Here is a 19,389-nt window from a genome sequence, read left to right on the forward strand (position 1 = left end):
TCCATGATGTTGCATTGTTGACAATATTATATTTACATATTGTTTACAGGAAATAATTCTGTATTCTTGAATACAGAAGGGCAGTTTTTGTTTTTATTAAGGGAAATAATTGAGTTGTTTTGCTGATATTGTTGTATTTCTATATTGTTGAATTATTGTAAATTTGTTGATCAAAATATGTATTTTTTGATGGCGATGTTTCATTATGGTTATGAACATGATTAAAAATGTTTTTTAAAAAAGTGTCCGTATCAGCAATACTGGCTCTGTATTTATAGGTTTGATACCAAAATGTGATCCCCAAATGTTTAATCCTTGTTTGTTCCTCTTGCATCAAAGGACGCCATCATGTTCATGAACTTCCCTCTGTTGGTTGAGGGTCCTTGTTTGATTCCCACTGCCTGTTCCTGCTGGCGTGAAGCCCTCTTTCTGCCCGCCGTCAGTGGGAGAGCCCTCTTTGCTGTTGTGGAGGACACACGGCCTATTAGCAGAGCGTGTTGTTCATTTGTTCATTGTCCGCCGTCAGCTGTGTGATCCGCAACAGAGCTGAATCGCTTTCGGGAGGCCCGGCGACATTAGCGAGGCGGCCTTAGTGAGGCGCTCTCCTAGGAAACTGCAAACAGGTCAGCGGACTGAGCTTCCCAGGGAATCATTCATCCACAAATCAAGAGCGTACGGGGCTGGGAACCGAGAGGGAGCCATGTTTTGAAAGGCTCGAGCTACATGCGACCCGCCGACGGAGGTTTTGCTTATGAGCGACATGAACAAACATACACGCTGACTTATGTACACTGTCGACTCATGAAAGTGTGTCACTCAGCCAGCGCCGGTCGGGGGACACGGGTGGTCTAGTGAAGGTGAGAACATGGTGACCCCGCTAATGCGCCGGGGTCAAAGGGCAGACTATATAAAACACAGTAGCTTTCAATGCCTGTGTTCTGACTTGTAACTGATACACGCCGAGCTAATGTTTATATTTAAAAGTGTACATGGAGTCACCCCGAGTGGTGCTCCTTTATTCCGCCCAAGCCACCGTCCTACAGGTTTAGCATGACGAGTGAGTCATGGACTATCTCATAAACATAATTTTCAACGGCAGTTAAACAGACTGTCCAATGAAATCCTCGCTTTTTGCGGCGGTGTTCTGAAAATTTCAGATTTCAGATCAACATTTGCAATAAAAGTGACTCTTCAATTGTACATTTACACCACACAGTCCAAGTTTAAACCCTAAATATGCCTTATTAATTATTCCATACATGCGTTTTCTATGCCGCTTATCATTATTAGGGTCGCGGGGGTACGCTGGAGCCTATCCCAGCTGTCAACATATACACCCTGGACTGGTTGCCAGCCAATCACAGGGCACATATAGACAAACAATCTTATTTAAAGTATAAAATGTACTGTATGAATCGGAGTCACAATGTAGCCAGTCATCTCACACACAACTGTGATGCGTTCAAGGACCGCTAAACAAAATGCTAAATCTCAGCCCCTCTGCTGTAGTGTCCAAACTAGACATCGCCCTCCGTGAACCAGGAGGTTTGGTCTGCCAACTGAAGATGTAGCGGAATAAAAATGTTTGCTAACATGTGACTACTAAATGTAAAAATAAAAAATAAAATCAAATTGCACTGACATGTCTGTAAAGGTCATCACCGTAGGGGGGTTGGTTGGGGGGGGGGGGGGGGGGGCTGGGGTGGCATGACCCTCCTGCTGTCCTAGCTTGTGGAGGAGCAGCTGTCTCCCTGCTCCGTCCACCAAGTCAGTTGTTAGCGGCAGACGAGATGGAGCAACTGCGGGCGGCTACGCTGCTCCCTCAACGTCAGCCAGGCTACGGCGGTGACAGATACAGTGTACAAGCTTCATTCAGCCTGTTGATGTATGGAGTGGGAGTGGGAGGGGGGGTGACGTCCACTCCCCTCTTTGGCACCCTGCTGTCAGCACACACTTTCACTCAAAATCATCACGACCTGCAGCTTGGATGTCTTCCTCGTGCCCGTCGATGAATGATTCAATCTATCTCCGCAAAACACCCATGTATTCCCTCCGCAAGGCATGCTGGGTAGCCTCTGGTACTTTTCCTTGTTTGTCGCATTTTGATTGGTTGCAAAATATGTTGGGGAGGTCGTCAGAAGAATGTAAAAAAGGAACAAGGAGTTGACATATTCTTGATATCCAATGTTATAATGTTATTATTCATAGTTCATATTGTTGCTGCAGGTGGACTACCCAGCATGCCTTGTGGGCATTTGGAAATTCATTCATTCATTAGATAATTTTCTACCGCTTATCCTCACAAGGATCGCGGTGGGTGCTGGAGCCTATCCCAGCTGTCTTTGGGCGAGAGGCGGGGTACACCCTGGACTGGTGGACAGTCAATCACAGGGCACATATACGTAGACAAACAACCATTCACACTCACATTCATACCTATGGACAATTTGGAGTCGTCAATTGGAAAGTGGGAGGAAACCGGAATACCCGGAGAAAACCCACGCATGCACGGGGAGAACATGCAAACTCCACACCAAAGGTGGAATCGAACTCGGGTCTCCTAGCTGCGAGGTCTGCATGCCAACCACTTAACCACCATGCAGCCTTATTAGGTACATTCATTCAGTCATTCATTTTCTACCGCTTATCCTCACGAGGGTCGCGGGTATGTTGGAGCCTATCCCAGCTATTTTCGGTACACCCTGGACTGGTGGCCAGCCAATCACAGGGCACATATAGACAAACAACCATTCACACTCACATTCATACCTATGGACAATTTGGAGTCGCTAATTAACCTACCATGTTTTTGGAATGTGGGAGGAAACCGGAGTACCCGGAGAAAACCCACGCATGCACGGGGGAGAACATGCAAACTCCACACAGAAATGCCAGAGTGTGGAATTGAACTCGGGTCTCCTCGCTGTGCGCTAACCACTCGACCGCCGTGCAGCCCTCAACACAATACATACAATACACACTTACTAACTCATTCGTGACAGAGATTCGCGGAGATTCGAACCCAGATCTTCCCGATCTCCTGACTGTGGCCAACATACCAACCACTCAACCACCGTGCAGCCTGTTTATTTAGTCGTAGTTTGTCTTGATCAGTGAAAATTGTCTAAAATAGCCAATTAACCTGGCATGTTCCCGGAGAAAACCCACGCATGCACGGGGAGAACATGCAAACTCCACACAGAGATGTCCGAGGGTGGAATTGAACTTGTGTCTTTTAGCTGCGAGGCCTGCACGCTAACCACTCGAACACCGTGCAGTCCGCATTTGGAAATATCAGTTTTAAGTTACGTGTTAGGTTTAGCGCTGCAGGAGAGTAGTTTTTGTTGCAACGTGAGCAAGTATGACCACACCCTCAAATTGTGCGTCACAAAGTCAACAAATGTGGCATTCAATGTCAAAAGGAGTAAAACAAATACTCACGTTCTTTCCGCTTGGTGCCACCATATTGGATTGTTTTAAGGATGTTAGATGTTGGGGAAAGGATGTCCACAAAGGATGGTAGAGATGTGCCCTGCAAAAAAATAAATAATAATGTAATGGTTGGCGGCACGGTGGTCTAGGGGTTAGCGCACAGACCTCACAGCTAGGAGACCAGGGTTCAATTCCACCCTCGGGCATCTCTGTGTGGAGTTTGCATGTTCTCCCCGTGCATGCGTGGATTTTCTCCGGGTACTCCGGTTTCCTCCCACATTCCAAAAACATGCTAGGTTAATTGGCGACTCCAAATTGTCCATAGGTATGAATGTGAGTGTGAATGGTTGTTTGTCTATGTGTGCCCTGTGATTGGATGGCCACCAGTCCAGGGTGTACCCCGCCTTACGCCCGAAGACAGCTGGGATAGGCTCCAGCACCCCCCGCGACCCTCGTGAGGAAAAAGCGGTAGAAAATAAATGAATGAATGAATGTAATGGTTGGGTGTCCTTATACTTTTGCAAAAAGTCAGCTTGTGATTGGACATCTCCATTCGTGTTCACCGATTCTAAATCATCCGTGACCTTTCACCGACCTTTCCTGAACAGGAGTATAGTATATATGTTTGGATGGGATTATCTCCGCTAGCTCAGCCTACAGTGCCATCATCTCTAACGGACATGTGGCGTCCATTATGCTCTCTCCTCACACCTGACTGTCAAGGTCCTTCACATTAGCGCTAAAATTCCTTGGACCCATTAAACACAATTAGCGGAATCCTTGACATGTCACCTCACGGTGAAACCAAGCATTTTCTCCACTTGACTCTTTTGGGATTCTGTGTTTTTTTTTTTTTTCTTTCGATTTCCAAGCATTCCCAACAATGCCTGTTGACCAGCAGTGAACTCGGCTGTGGCGCAAGGAAGCTAAGCGATATAAGCCGCCATTTGTTGTGAAACTGGCGTGTGCCCAGCTGCCTTTCTCCGTCTCCCCTTAGGTTTCCCTTGGTGACCCTTTATAGTGTGCAAAGAGCGCGGCCCCCGCGAGAGTGTGTGCCGGTGCGTCTGCGTGTGTTTATGTGTGTGTGTGTGCGGGGGGGGGGGGGGGGGGGGGGGGGGTCCAGAGTGTGCGAGTGTGTTTAGGAGGTGCCGTTTCCCACAGCCCTGATCTAATTCCGTGGTAACTCAATCTCCGTGTGAGCGCTTCCCGGCGAGTGTTCTCCCACCCGTCGACAGTCCCCCTCTCTCCGGCCGGCCGAGTGGCTGAGCGTGTCTGACAGAGGCCTGGCTCAGTCCCACCACACCGCCGCCGCCGCCCCCCCATTCTTGGCCTCCGTGCTACCCGCCCTCCCATCAGGATTGATTTACTATGTCAACCATTGAGGCTGTCGGCAGCAGCGGCGTTCGCAGCCGTGCCTGCATCCTGTGTGTGCGCCATTTTGATATCTTATACCTGTCATTCAGCAACTTGTGTGTGTGTGTGGACTGACTGTGGATGAAGCGGCGTGCTTTTCTTATACGGACACTCTTGAGCTATGGCGTATTATGTAAGAAAAAGCAAATGCCACCCATGCTGGTTGTAAATAGCTGGTCCCCACAAAGGGGAAACGTCTCCCATACAACAATGTTATCCTATGAAGCACAGCTTCCTGGCTGCCCTCTCTGGTTCCAGCCAGCACCCAGGCGCTATATCGGGCAGGGAAAAGACCAGGCCTGAGACCCATTCCTATGGTACCCCCCACCCCCCCTCCAACATCTCATTCTTCACTTTCCTGCCTTTGTTGGCATCCATTCTTTTTGTGCTTTTTGGATAGGTAAGATGTGTGGACTTCCTTGTTTCTTTGTTGTGCGTCTCTCTCTCTAAACACTCGCTTCTCATGTTGGTCAACTGACAACAGGAGCCACAGTTTTCACAACATTGTCAGTCACTCCCGCAACATAAACAATCACCACAATCCTAAGCTGATATGGACGACAACATAAAACAACACAAAAACACAACTTTTCGGCTAAAAAGTGGATAAGTCTCTGAAAATAAATGTCTCGCTGTGGGAGTTTTAGGAATGGTAAGGGGTGGGCGGATCAATCCGAATGTATAAAGCAAACTACTACACAATTGTTTGAATACGGGCCGCCCGTTTTTTTCCAAAGTATTTCATTTAAACTTAACATACAAGCTGGCATCATGACTTGAGCCTACATTTTGATGGTTTAAGTAATAATAGTAATAATACATTAATAATAATACATTTTATTTGTATAGAGATTTTCAGAGTACTCAAATACGCTTTACAGTAGAGAAAAAAAAAATAGAGTTGAGTAAAAACAGATCTCCTGACTGTGGCCAACATGCCAACCACTCAACCAGTTTATTTAGCCGTAGTTCAATCAGTGAAAATGGTCTAAAATAGCCAATTAACCTAGCATGTTTTTGGAATGTGGGAGGAAACGTTTTGATGGTTTAAATAATAATATAATAATAATAATATAATAATATAATAATATAATAATATAATAATATAATAATATAATAATATAATAATATAATAATATAATAATATAATAATATAATAATATAACAATATAATAATATAATAATATAATAATATAATAATATGCTTTACAGTAGAGAAAAAAAACTAAAAATACAGTTGAGTAAAAACAGAGTAAACGATGCATTAAAATACAATATCCAAACATTAATTCAGAACTAAAACAAGGCTAATAGCGGGGCGGGGCGCAGGTATAAAAAGTTAGACATTAAAAAGAAGAAGAAGAAGAATGCATCACTAAGTACCATCCAGTCGCCACAGGAAAGTCAATACAGATAACCATACTATATAATGACCCACAATACCATTCATTCATTCATGCTGGAGCCTATCCCAGCTGTCTAAAAGAGTAAAAAGAGCCCTCTAGACATGAAATAACACCTCATTGTCACCTTTATTACCCAATGTTGTAGATATAATCAGAGAAAATAAGCCACTGAAAACATAAATAAGACTTTTTCAATGAATGACTTCCGGATGTATGGACAGGAAGTGATGTCATGGATTCAGAGTTGAGTTTTAGCCAGAGTACGATGCTTCATTTTGGCTAAGAATACGTCAAATTTGCTTCCATCCATGCATTTTCTACCGCTTATTTCTACACCCTGGACTGGTGGCCAGTCAATCACAGGGCACATATAGACAAACAACCATTCACACTCACATTCATACCTATGGACAATTTGGAGTCGCTAATTAACCTAGCATGTTTTTGGAATGTGGGAGGAAACCGGAGTACCTGGAAAAAAACCCACAGAACATGCAAACTCCACACAGAGATGGCCGAGGGTGGGATTGAACTCGGGTCTCCTAGCTGTGAGGCCTGCGCGCTAACCACTCGGTCGCCATGCAGCCGCCACAATATCAACCAGTGTCAATATGGATGTTTGTGCCACATAGAAATGTGCAGCTTTCTAAATAGTTGCTGGTGATAGGAGGAGGACATGTTACAATAGGGGGCGGCACGGCGGACGAGTGGTTCGTGCGCACAGCTAGGAGACCAGGGTTCGATTCCACCCTCGGCCATCTCTGTGTGGAGTTTGCCTGTTCTCCCCGTGCATGCGTGGGTTTTCTCCGGGAACTCCCACATTTTCCTCCCACATTCCAAAAACATGCTAAGCTAATTAGCGACTCCAAATTGTCCATCGGTATGAATGTGAGTGTGAATGGTTGTTTGTCTATATGTGCCCTGTGATTGGCTGGCCACCAGTCCAGGGTGTACCACGCCTTTCGCCCGAAGACAGCTGGGATAGGCTCCAGCACCCCCCGCGACCCTCGTGAGGAAAAGCGGTAGAAAATGAATGAATGAATGTTACAATAGGTGCGCTAACCACTCAACCACCGTACCGCCCACCAACTAGTACTGATTATCATTATTTTTTTTGCACTTCTGACCACATTTTCATTTGTCGGTGAAGGAAAACAGTACGTCCCGTTCCCACTAAGTCGTCGCGGTGTAAAAAAAAACGCACCCGCCGCCGCCGTCTGCTTCATCCTTTTCCGTCACAATGGCGCACGCTCCTTCAGTAGCCCCTCACAAATGACCGTGCCCATGGCGTTTACAACTATGCTCCCCATTAACACTTAACTCAGCGAGTCCACAAAGGAGGGATGGCAGATCACAAGGCCGCTTTCCAAATAAGCGCAACAGGAGACAGCACGTGATGCCCCCCCCCCCCCCCGCTCGCACAGAGAGCAAGCTACTTTTAAGGCCACACATTGTGTCGCCGCAGGAAAAACATTGTTTGCATATCAATGGTGTTGTATGCATGTGTGTGTATGTGTGTGTGTGTGTGTGTGTGTGTGTGTTGTCTTAATTGAAATGTAGCTTCATTTCTAAAAAGGGGAGCCTCACCGCCACCAGCCGTATGAACTAATGACTCTGGTGTGTGCGTGTTTAAATTGTACGTTATAGAGCAGAGCAGTCCATCAAGGTCACCACTCGTTGACGCTTGTAGGCCGGGGTTTTAGGTCTGATCTATAAATGTGATTAATTATATTAGCGGAGCACCAAAAAAAGCAGCAAAAAAAAGGGTCTTCTTTGCGGGCCGGCTCCCTTCCCAGTGCATGCTCCGTGCCAGCTGTCTGCACTGCAGTAAAGTACTGCTTTCCCAAGCTCCGATCCTGTGGGAAAAATCTGTTGTGGCCAGTAATTGATTCCGCCCTGCCAGCCCCATTACTCTCTGCTGCAGTCAAAGTGCCAGTGAGCTGCAGCGAGCCTGTTAGCATAGCCGCCTTTGCTCCTTTAACTCCGTTCTGCAGCGCGGCTCCATCAGCCCTTCGCTAACATTTTGTTTTTTTCGGTACAGCACATGACCAATAAAAATTAAGTAAAAAATAAAAAAAACAATAAAAAATACTCTTAAAGGGGAACTGCAATTTTTTTTTTAGAATTTTACCCATCAATCCTTATGTGAAACATGAACACATTTCTTTCCCTTTCTGTGCATTATAGTTAAGTTAATATGAGCTAGCTAACAACGAACATCATGGAAAATATCTGTTTTGACACCAAAGCTCTCACAAAAAAAAAAATTAAAATTACCTCATAATTGACTCCTATATTAACCAAACTACAGCGATACTCGTTTGCCGTCAGCATTTTTCTTTTTTACCAGAGGACTGGAACACAAGTCTTGTGCTGGAAGATACAGCCATCCCAATTCGAGCAGACATTTTAAGTGTTGCTGTTTGGGTCGTGTCTTAAATCAAAATAGATAACTGCAACGATTACATGTCAGGGCTTCATAGTTGAAATATGTATCCCGATGATAGCATTGTAAGCTAGCTGAAATTAACTGGTTTTCTCGTGTTATAATGCACAGAAAAGGGAAAGAAATATGTCTTCGTGTTTCATATAAGGATTGTGAATGATGGGAAAAATTCCGCCCAAAAAGTGCTGTTCCCTTGTAAGAACAACTACAGCAGGGGTGGGCAAACTATGGCCCGGGGGCCACATACGGCACATCAAGCGTTTGAATCCGGCCCACTAGTTGCTTTCTAAGTATTTAAACTTTAACATATAAACTGGCAACATGACTTGCAAGTTGGATTGCTTATTAATTTTAATAATTAAAAAAAAATAAAAAAAAACATTTTTTATTTAAATTTTTTTTTTAATCAAAAAAATTAAAAAAAAATGTAAAAAAAAATGATGTGGTCTGATCTTTAAAGTGCTCCTGAAAAAAAGGACATGAGAACATACAGCTGATAGTATAACACTTTTACAGATAAAATTATGAGCATAAAATGTGTGTGTGTTAAATATATGTTCTGCCCCCCTCCCCCCACCCCCACCCCCGGACAATTATGTTAACTCAATGCGGCCCACAAGTCAAAATATTTGCCCACCCCTCGACTACAGAAATGAAAACTTTATTCACAATTCAGACATGGTTCCATTTACGATGTGTCATCAATGACCTCAAATGACTTAAGTATTAAAAGTATCAATACTTTGATTAGGGAATCAAATTTAGAGCGTGAAGAACTGGCATCGGAAGTGGCGATAAGTCAATATGGAGCCGCACATCACAAGAAAATACAGTGAAAGCTGTAAAATCAACCTCAGTGGTGGTACAATGAGGGATTCAAGTGAAGTCATGTGACCGTGTATATGCTGACTAAAGAAAAAAAATGAAGACTACGCCAACAGTTGTCCGCCGCTCTTGGCTTGTCTGTGTTAAAAAATTAAAGACATTTGAACGTTACACTTGTCCCATCGATCTACGGCCGATTGTTGAGGCTTTCCAGATGATTGGACTTGACAGCAAAGATTAGACAGCACTTGCCCGTCTACCAAGGGGTGTCACGGACGTGCACCATTGCTGTCATCGACTCGAATGCGCACTGATTATTCTGCAGGGCAGCAAACAGGGACACAACCCCCCCCCCTGTGCGCCCCTCTTCTGAAAGTGAGTCATGAAATATTAAATGCGGTCATCTGCTGAGATGGTTGAGTTGCTTGTCACGGCTTAACACTTACCACATGTCTAAACAAAGGTAAGCGCCCCCCCCGCTAGCCAATTAATCTTCAATTAGGGTTTCTGCTCTGTGCTTTCGCATCTGTGTTTTCCAGTCTGGCCTCAGCAGGTGGGGGTATGTGGTGGGGCGAGGGGGGGGCATATGTGTAAGGATTATCATGCTTTGGGAACATAAAGGACGCTTTCTGACACGCATTTTTCACATGACGACTCAGATGATCAACATCACACGGTGACGTCGGAGCCGTCTATTTCCAGGGTTGAAAGCAAAATTAAAATAAAAAAGTAGAAAATAACTGTTTCCCACGTGATACGCCGAGAGACATTAAGAGGCCTGAGTGATTTATCAGGGATTGTCATGACTCCGGCAGGCTTTATATAACTAGCAGCTGAAGGCCCTACTTTCCCATGTGGAGGTCACGAGGCCACCCTCTAAGCGCTGTGCTGCATGCTTGTTTTTCACACAAGAATTCCAGCCCGCTGTTAGGCGGATCTAAGGGAGCGTAAAAAGAGAATCGGAGATCTGTACAGTAGGTGCATCCCCTCGTAACCGCCTCCCCCGAGCAGTGGCGTCGCGCCTTGGGCATGGCTCCCTCCCCGGGGCCTCTCACTTTTAATGACAGAACAAGAAGTTTCTCTGTGAAAAGCAAGGATCCCACCCCCGCTACGTTCAACCCGCTCATGCCCCGACATCGGTGTGCCACGACCGGGAGCCTGGGGGTGGAGGGGGACGCAGGGAGCGTGGAAGGATGAAAGGATGAGAGAGAAGATCAAAGCTGGATGCATGAAAAAGCTCAAAGCATACAAAGCAAGAGGCACCACTCTGACCTCTGTCTCACACACACACACACACACAGCAGCGCCCACCATGGCTTCTGGTTCTCCGTTCATGAAGCAGTCACAAAAAAAGCCAAAACAGAAAGGACACACCACTCAGGTGCTTAGACCTGAAATGGTGCCCCCTGTTGGTGGCACCTCCCAATTGCATCTCTTTTCCAAGGCTTAAAGTAAAAAAAAATGCTGATCCTGAACTCCCCACGCCATTTTTTCCCGTATTCTGTATATATTTATATATATATATACATATATAAAATCACAAAAACATCGGTCTGAACCAAAAAACTACTAAAATATAATTGTGAACATAACCCCCCACCAACTTAAAGGTACCAAATTCTACTTACTTAACCGTTTAAATCCAATGTGAACGTTACAATCTCAACAGCCTTAGCGTTAGCGAGCTAATGCTAACAGAACCAACAGAGTACGCCCAACCGGAAGTAAATAGCAACTCAACACAATAATATCCCACTCAAACTCCATTATTACTGATAGTAGCATTTTATTATTTTATTATATTTTGCTTTGTAAACATACTACCTTTCACTTCAACTGGGTTTTATATGCTATTTTTTTTAACTAAGTTCAGCTTCCTCCTCCTCGGCAGCAGCTACTCGTGAGGGGCGGGCAGACTGCTCTGGCTCCACCCACGACTCCTGAACACCCGTCACTCATTGGCTGATGCGAAGAAACGAAGCTTTCTGATATGTTTTAATTGTTCCCGAATACACTTCAAAAATTATTTGTTTTAATTAATTATTAGAAAAAAAGTTCCGAATACTGTATTCAGGTTCAACTCCACCCCTATTAGCATACACTAGCTTCTTGGGAGCACAGCACACAAAAGCATACACTTTTCCCCCGAGTTGTCTTGAACGCAGCATAATCGTAGGATTGAACAGTCGCGGTTTGGAGGGGGAGGAGCTTGGCAATAGCTGCATTCAGAGCCATACCGCAAAAATGAGTTTGTGTTTGTTGTGTTTGTATAAATTACATGAAACTGACAGTATCTTGCAGCACAAATAAGAACTATTTCAGTTGCAAAACATCATACTTTGTATTGAAAGTGTCCATCTATTGAGTATTTTGCAATTAAATCCAATTTATAATAGCATGTTGGCCACACAGTTTGGAGATAGGGAAGATGTGGGTTCGAATCTCCGCTTGGGCATCTCTGTATAAAGTCTGCATGTTTGTTTACATCTGTCCTGCGATTGGCTGGTGACCAGTCCAGGATATTTCTTGCCGGAAGTCAGCTGGGATAGGCTCCAGTGACCCTAATGAGGATAAACGGTATAGAAAATGGATGGATGGACGTATGGCCTTGTCTACCGTTCATTACAGTTGACAATCAACATTACCAGTCGCTTGATTACAATTTTAACTTTAAAAAAAAAGCCTGCAAATTCCCCTTTGACCAGGAGGATCTTCTCTCCATTATTCATGAATCCTCAGGTTGGACCCTGGGAACAAGCTGAGCGAGGCCCTGTGTCAATACGAAACATTGGCCCCCACAATGGACTGGGCCTGCAACTACACTGTTGACAGACACCAACACAAAGGAGCTGAAAGGGGGTCCCCCTCCGTTCTCACACACACCAAAGAATGAGTCAGTGTGCTGCCGCTCAGAGCTGTGTTTGTACAGTATATACAGCTTTTGTCCGCGGCCTCTGTTCTCCCATCAATGGGGCTTGAAGTGTTGATGAAACCCAGGAGGAGAGGACTCCTCCTCGGCTGCCAGAAAGAGTTCATGATCATTGGGTGGCACCTGGATGCAATGCGGATGAAGACCCAACACGACATTCCGCAGCACTACCTCTATAGCTATAACATCATTAGCGGCTGTCAGAGGAATCTTTTATGCATGAGGACTGCAACATCTGCTGCAATCATCCATGGGATGTCCTGCTAAGAGATATTTAAAGCTGGCAACCATCGCCAAGTATTGTCCAGTTTGACAGAACATCTCTCTTCAAAACTGTCTGCTTGGTAAAATCAATTTAATCCGATTAGTTTCTACAAAAAAATGGCCACTAGTATGTTGCTATGGTAACCGCTACATCAATATACACTTGCTTTACAGCCACATAACCGGAAGAATATCAGCAAAATGATCAACTAAATCAATCTCATAGAAACAGAAGATAATCAAAACAGAATGCAGATGTCATAAACAAGCAATCATGAATAATTTGATAAAACAAAACACTCACGTGTGGCTGCACGGTGACCAAGTGGTTAGCACACTGGCCTCACAGCTGGGAAACCCGAGTTCAATTCCCCTCGAGGCCATCTCTGTGTGGAGTTTGCATGCTCTCTTCGTGCTGGTGTGGGTTTTCTCCAGGTACTCCGGTTTCCTCACACATTTCAAAAACATTATATGAAGTCAGTTGTTAGCTAGCTCATATTAACTTAATTATAATGCACTATAACTATAATGCACAGAAAAGGGAAAGAAATATGTGTTCATGTTTCATATAAGGATTGGGAATGATGGTTAAAATTCCAAAAACATGCTAGGTTAATTGGCGAGTCCAAATTGTCCATAGGTATGAATGTGAGTGTGAATGGTTGTTTGTCTATATGTGCCCTGTGATTGGCTGCATGGCCACCAGTCTAGGTTTTTACCCCGCCTCTTGCCCCAAGACAGCTGGGATAGGCTCCAGCACCCATGCGATCCTCTTGAGGATAAGCGGTAGAAAATGAATGAATGAATGAATGCAAAATGTAACTAAACTAATTATAATGCTAGTTAACTATTTATTTAGTGTGGCTTTAATAAAATAAATGAATAAAATATATTAATTACATCTAGCATTGCACTGTTTAAATTAGAACTGTGTTCATTGAAGATGTTTTTCCAGCATTTAACATGAAAAATCAGGAATTGGACCCTAATGAAATCCTTCAGGGTCTCATACGCTTCTCTTACGCCATCTAGTGGTCAAAAACTGTCAAGGCGTAAAAGGTGCTGAGAGAACATGACTATACATTTTTCGCTGTAAGTACGTGGTTAACGAAATGAATACATTAAAATGTGAATTAATTTCGCTAAATTATAATTTGTAAATGTAAACAATTATAATATAGAATTATAACCGTACATCTAAATAATATTATTAAAATTAAATAGAATTGTGTTTGTTTAAATGTTAGAAGGGGATTGGGTTCCCATTTTCCACTTGTCACCCACACACCAGAATTTGATTTGAAGACCCGCCCCTTGGTCCTACCGTCCCCATGGCAACAGCAGGTCCCGCGCCTGATTGGCTGTCTCGGCATCAACCACGCGCTCCACCGGGCTTCAAATATGACATTTCCGCCGTGTGATAGTCTTTCCTCTCGTCTTCATCCTACGCGGAAGGAAGCGTTATAGCTGTTTTAAAGCCGCAAACTTTATCATCATCATCATCATCATGGTTGAGCAGTTTGTCGGAACCTGGAAGCTGACCGCCAGCGAGAACTTTGACGACTACATGAAAGCAATTGGTAAGTATAAATAAACCATTGCTACAAGCTAGCACCATTAGAGAACACACTCGCAATGAATGAGGTGATGCTAATTGGGACTAATTGCGCATAAAGGGGTCGGCTTTGCAACGCGGCAGATGGGCAACATGGCTAAGCCCAACTTGGTGATCAGCGTGGATGATTCTGGCCTCGTCACAATGAAGTCTCAAAGTACTTTCAAGACCACTGAAATCAAATTCAAGCTCAATGAGGAATTTGATGAGACAACGGCGGATGACCGAAAAACCAAGGTGTGTTTGTTCGGATTTATTTGAATGCATCATTTTGTATAACTGCTCCTTATTGTCCTCAGACTATCATCACTGTTGAGAATGGCAAACTTGTGCAGAAACAGACCTGGGATGGAAAGACTACAACGCTGGAGCGAGAGATTCTGGAGGGCAAACTAACAGCTGTAAGTTGATTTTTTTGATGGATTTTTAACAAGTTGCAATTAACTATCATAAACCCTGTCTCCACAGAAATGCATCATGGATGATGTTGTTGCAGTGAGGACCTATGAGAAGGAAGCTTAAACTAAAGTGTTGCAAAAAAAACCCAATAAAATCTAAACTGCAATATGTGGAGTTTGCATTTTTTGGGCTGAAATGTCATGGCTTTATACTTTAGATGGACAAGAGAACAAACTGTCAGCAAGTGCGTATAATTCTTCAGCCGTGTGAATGGTCTCTTTGTAAGAATTGGTTTCCAAGGCTTGCTGAAAAGGAATTTAGGTCTTAGAAACTGATTTGGATAGTTGCCAATCCAAGATGGGGATTTTTTTTGGGCTTTTCATGCACTAGCAAGCAACCTTGGGTCAGGCTGAAGTCTCACTAAACTGGCAAGATTGTTTTATTTGACAATGGTCTTTTGTTCTGTCCAAGCGGTGCAACATGTCATATCAGGCGGTGCAAGCCAAATCCCTGCTTGGGGTGGTGGTGGGGGGGGTCAAAACCGTGACCCCCACAACCTGCTATAGGCCTCTTGTCTTGGATGCACAGACTGGAAGTAAAGCAAGTGCATGTAATTTGTCCTAATTAAGCCTCTTTAGGGTGGTGGGGTGCTGGTGTGCTAGACTGCATACATGTCTTGGTATGTCTTTAGAACAAAATGTCCTTCATAGGCCTAAACTGATACTAAATAAAACCCTAAGATGGTGCCTGTTTCCCAAGTATTTGAGTGCGCTTGCGAACGTATAAACAAAACTTGTGACTGACTTGTATTCATTTACATACAGCCCAATATGGCGGCGATGTTGACATACGACTCAGCTCTTGAACTTCTAAATTTGTGGTTCATATGGTAATTAGTTGAAATATGCTAACGAACTTTTAATGGTCACTAATAAAATAACTGGTACATATATAAAGTGTGGTTATTGACAATCTATGTTCATACGACTAATAAAAAAAAAACCTACCACAGCGCGTGACGTCGCAGAAACTGTAGTAAAAATTTGCTGAAGGAAGTGACGTAATTGTCGCACATGCGCGGCACCGATTACGTGATCGAGAGATTGCGTAGTGACAAGCGGAGACGCTAGCTTTGCTAATAGTGTTGGACCGTACCATGTTCTGTGTGAATAGGGGTGGACACTGAATGTTTGGTCCGGGGTAATCTATTAAAACATCAACTTAGTCCTGTCTATATGTTTTATTTTTTAAAGGTAAAACATCGTTGAATTAACCATACAAATCAACTTTATGGCAGACAGTTAAAAAAAAGTACTCTCCTGCTCGTGTAATATTCCAAAATGACGTCACCCACCCACATCCAACATGGCGGACGAGGAAAACACAAACATGGAATCCGATAAGAGTAAAGCTTTTTGTAATGGGCTTAAACGACTCGTAGATGAAGAAACAGAGAAAAGAGAACACGAAGACGTACCTAAAAGCTGCACCACTGCGGAGTACTGCGAGAAGTTACAGACGTGGATGTGCCAGTACTACACCGGCTATGTGACATGGCAGAGCTGGCTGGCGGCGTCAGCCATGTCCTACCCGTGTGTTTTGCAGTCGGTTAACGGCACGTCGACGGCACGTCTCGATTCCACCTATCACAATTTGTCCACCGGTCCGTTTGGTGTTCCGTTGTCGCCCTATGCTTACGCCTCTGGTTCGCCGAGCAGCCGCGCAGGTGACGCCGCGGGCGCGGCTGCAGTGCCGACTCAGCCCCAGCAGCTACAGCAAGATAATGGAAATGCACGGAGACCAGGTAAAATAACAGAGACATTAGCGTCTTATTATAAGCAGTATAACCATTAAACACTCCTAGATCTATACATTCCTTTATAGGCCTGGTGCCCTTGAAGTAAGCCCTGTCAGCTAATCATTAAAGAAACTTTTTGTCTCTACTCAGCAGGTCGAGAGTACACAATTCCCTCACCTCTCCAAAGACTCCTGGCTGAAGTTGTGGATTTCTTCATACTGTTTTTCATCAAAGCGGCCATAATCCTCAGTGTTATGCATATGAGTGGAATCAAGTGAGCGTCATTTCATTGCCTATGATGTGTGCATGTAAAGATGATTGACGGTTGTGTCCCCCCCCACTCTCCCAGGGACGTGTCCAAGTTTGCCATGCATTTTATCGTGGAGGAAATAGACGAGGAAACGTCGATGGAGGAGCTGCAGAAAATGATGCTGGTTGCTCTGGTGTACCCAATATTAGTGTGTTGTTACGAGGTGAGGCGTCATGGCGACGGAAATGCTTTTCCCATAAATAGAAATAATCAATTACAGGGTCAAATTATCACCACCGCAATATTTGTACAAGAATTGTTTTAAATAAGACTGACAAAAAAATAACAATCTTAGCCCAAATCTAACAAGTGATAGTATTTTGCTATTGCTGATCTCCATGTTAATCACACGCTGTTACTTCCTTGCAGATTGTGTGTATTTGGGGACCGGGAGGAGCCACTCCAGGAAAGTTCATTATCGGACTCCGAGTTGTGACATGTGACTCATCGGTTCTGGTGCAGCCGAACCGGGTCCTTGTCGTGCCGGCGACTAATGTCTCTTTCTCTGCGTGAGTGGAATATTTGCATTGTTTGTACCATTTGACTAAACGTTCTTGATGGCGGGTAAAATTATTAGTAGTGTTCAAGATCCTGCTGTAAATGATATTGACGACGACGATGATGATGATGGCTGGGTTTGCTTGAGATTGCATTTTTCAGACGAGGCTGCCATGTGATCCATGCCAATTAGATTCCATTACTGCTGTATCTGTATTATCGGCTGTATTGTTTCTAAAAAAAAGCCAATACAATTCAAATCAGTTGACTAATCGATTTTTATAGCTATTCATCGTCTGTGCTTAGAAGAACCCGGTTGAGTGTTGTCCAACTCTCCTAACATCGCTTCTCTCTCTCTCTCTCTCTCTTCCCTGACAGGTCAACAGTCCGAGCCCTGAGCAAGAACTTTTCGATCGCGTTCTTCTTCCCAGCTTTCATCACGCTCCTCTTCTTCCAGCACAACAGGACTGTCTACGACATGGTCGCCGGCACCATTGTTGTGAAGCGCTCCAGGGTCAGATGACCCGGACCAGTATTCAGAACTTAAGTCTGGTCCAGCCGTAGGTTAACGCGGTTCATGTGGGGTTGGTCTGCATGTGTCTCTGTGCCAAGTTCCTGTCTCTTGACAATGACATCTGCTCTTTTCATAAAGACACAATTGACCTCTTTTTAAATGCTGTTTAGAGATCACGGGTGAATGTGATCTTTCACGCAGTATTTAAGTGGCTAATCTATGTATTTTTTAAAAATATTATAGCCTCAGTATGTATCTTTGTATGACTAGTGTGAAATGTTGAGCCTTGGGGGGGACTTAGGCTAACGTTTCAGGTGCTCTAGTACTGTACAGTTTGATTAATTCAGTATATTGACAGCCTGAACCCACTCTCCTTTAAGTCAGCATGTTGTGGTGTGATCCTAAGACAAATGAATAGGCAGTTGAGTGAAAAGCTAAAGCGCTAATATCCACTACAGTGGAGCCTCGGGATTCCGGTCAAACTCAACAATTTTTTCCCTTTGGAAATGCAATTTAATCATATAACCATTAACTGTATAAGTGATATTTTAAGTGTAAAAATAAGTTAACCACACTTTTATTAAAATAATAAAATACTGTAAAACAGTAATGACAAAGTCGTGATGCAATTATTTGCGTCTTTCATGCACCTCAGTAATCTAATGAGTTTAAAATTAATTAAAAGTGCAGGTCCGTATAAGACGGTGTCTAGGTCCGTACTCAGGCCGCGGTCCTCCAGTTAGTGACCTATATTCTTTCTAAGGATCACACCCGTGTAAAAAAAAACTACTTACAGAGGTTCCACTGTATATGGTGCATCCATGAATTTAAAACTTAAAATTTTATATCAGGACTCAAAAACATATTTCCCCCTAATTTCAAAGCTTGGACATAATAGTGTTGGTTGTTTTTCCTGTACAAAAAGGCTATTAATTTATCATAAAATACACTTCTGTGCAATTCCCTGCTGTCCAAATGTGCATGATTAATATCTGCCATTAAGATGAATGTTGCTTAATTCTTTAATGCAATATGGGTTGCTGAACAGTAATAAAGTATTGATTTTTTTTTGGGATCAGATTTCCTGTTATTTTCTGTTCTGGGTACTTTTTAAGCAGATTCTACGATTATGTATAAAAAGAAATTGTGGTGTTCCTCAGGGCAATGATACACCCATGGGTTTCAGAGGAAGTAAACCTGAACTATTATTATTAAAGTCACCATAATTCATTAACTTGAGTTTATTTGCTTTCTAGCTATGAAGACAGCTGTAAAAGTGATGACATCATTGTGAGTTTGGCTCCCTCTAGTGTACTGACGAGACATGCAGTAACTACTAGGTGCAGGGGAGAGATTTTAGAGAAGGGGGGGGGGGCTCATCGTTCCAATTTATGACAGACCTAACTGTGCAATAAATCTCTCTCCGAGTTAACAAAGCGCCATAGCTTTCCATTAGCAGTGATTCATGTATAATTACATTAAACATTAAATTACATTAAATTACATAACAACAATGCCAGCAGTCGTGGTACGGACCCAT

General features: G+C 43.6%; 2 protein-coding genes and 1 long non-coding RNA gene across 4 annotated transcripts; 2 read left to right on the forward strand and 1 right to left on the reverse strand.

Annotated features, from left to right (window-relative positions):
* Nucleotides 1-467: 467 nt before the first annotated feature.
* Nucleotides 468-17,045, reverse strand: LOC131137069 (uncharacterized). Its single transcript, XR_009131842.1, has 5 exons — nucleotides 16,705-17,045; nucleotides 15,737-16,499; nucleotides 13,020-14,159; nucleotides 3,442-3,532; nucleotides 468-613 (listed from the first exon to the last, which is right to left on the reverse strand). It is a non-coding gene; the product is annotated as an uncharacterized LOC131137069 (long non-coding RNA).
* On the forward strand, nucleotides 14,124-14,895 carry fabp4b (fatty acid binding protein 4b). The gene is made up of 4 exons (XM_058084591.1): nucleotides 14,124-14,295; nucleotides 14,392-14,567; nucleotides 14,630-14,731; nucleotides 14,799-14,895. Exons 1-4 carry the CDS (start codon nucleotides 14,223-14,225, stop codon nucleotides 14,850-14,852), a joined length of 405 nt encoding a protein of 134 aa, XP_057940574.1. The 5' UTR covers nucleotides 14,124-14,222; the 3' UTR covers nucleotides 14,853-14,895.
* Nucleotides 16,058-19,079, forward strand: LOC131137065 (protein FAM8A1-like). Of its 2 annotated transcripts, none has more exons than XM_058084588.1 (5): nucleotides 16,058-16,533; nucleotides 16,678-16,801; nucleotides 16,877-17,000; nucleotides 17,207-17,346; nucleotides 17,714-19,079. In XM_058084588.1, exons 1-5 carry the CDS (start codon nucleotides 16,095-16,097, stop codon nucleotides 17,856-17,858), a joined length of 972 nt encoding a protein of 323 aa, XP_057940571.1. In that variant the 5' UTR covers nucleotides 16,058-16,094; the 3' UTR covers nucleotides 17,859-19,079. The 2 variants fall into 2 exon arrangements, with proteins under 2 accessions (XP_057940571.1, XP_057940572.1); XM_058084589.1 differs by having other exon boundaries at nucleotides 16,681-16,801.
* Nucleotides 19,080-19,389: the final 310 nt, after the last annotated feature.

Source organism: Doryrhamphus excisus, chromosome 10 (genome assembly GCF_030265055.1).
Source record: "Doryrhamphus excisus isolate RoL2022-K1 chromosome 10, RoL_Dexc_1.0, whole genome shotgun sequence".
NCBI classification, from domain to species: domain Eukaryota; kingdom Metazoa; phylum Chordata; class Actinopteri; order Syngnathiformes; family Syngnathidae; genus Doryrhamphus; species Doryrhamphus excisus.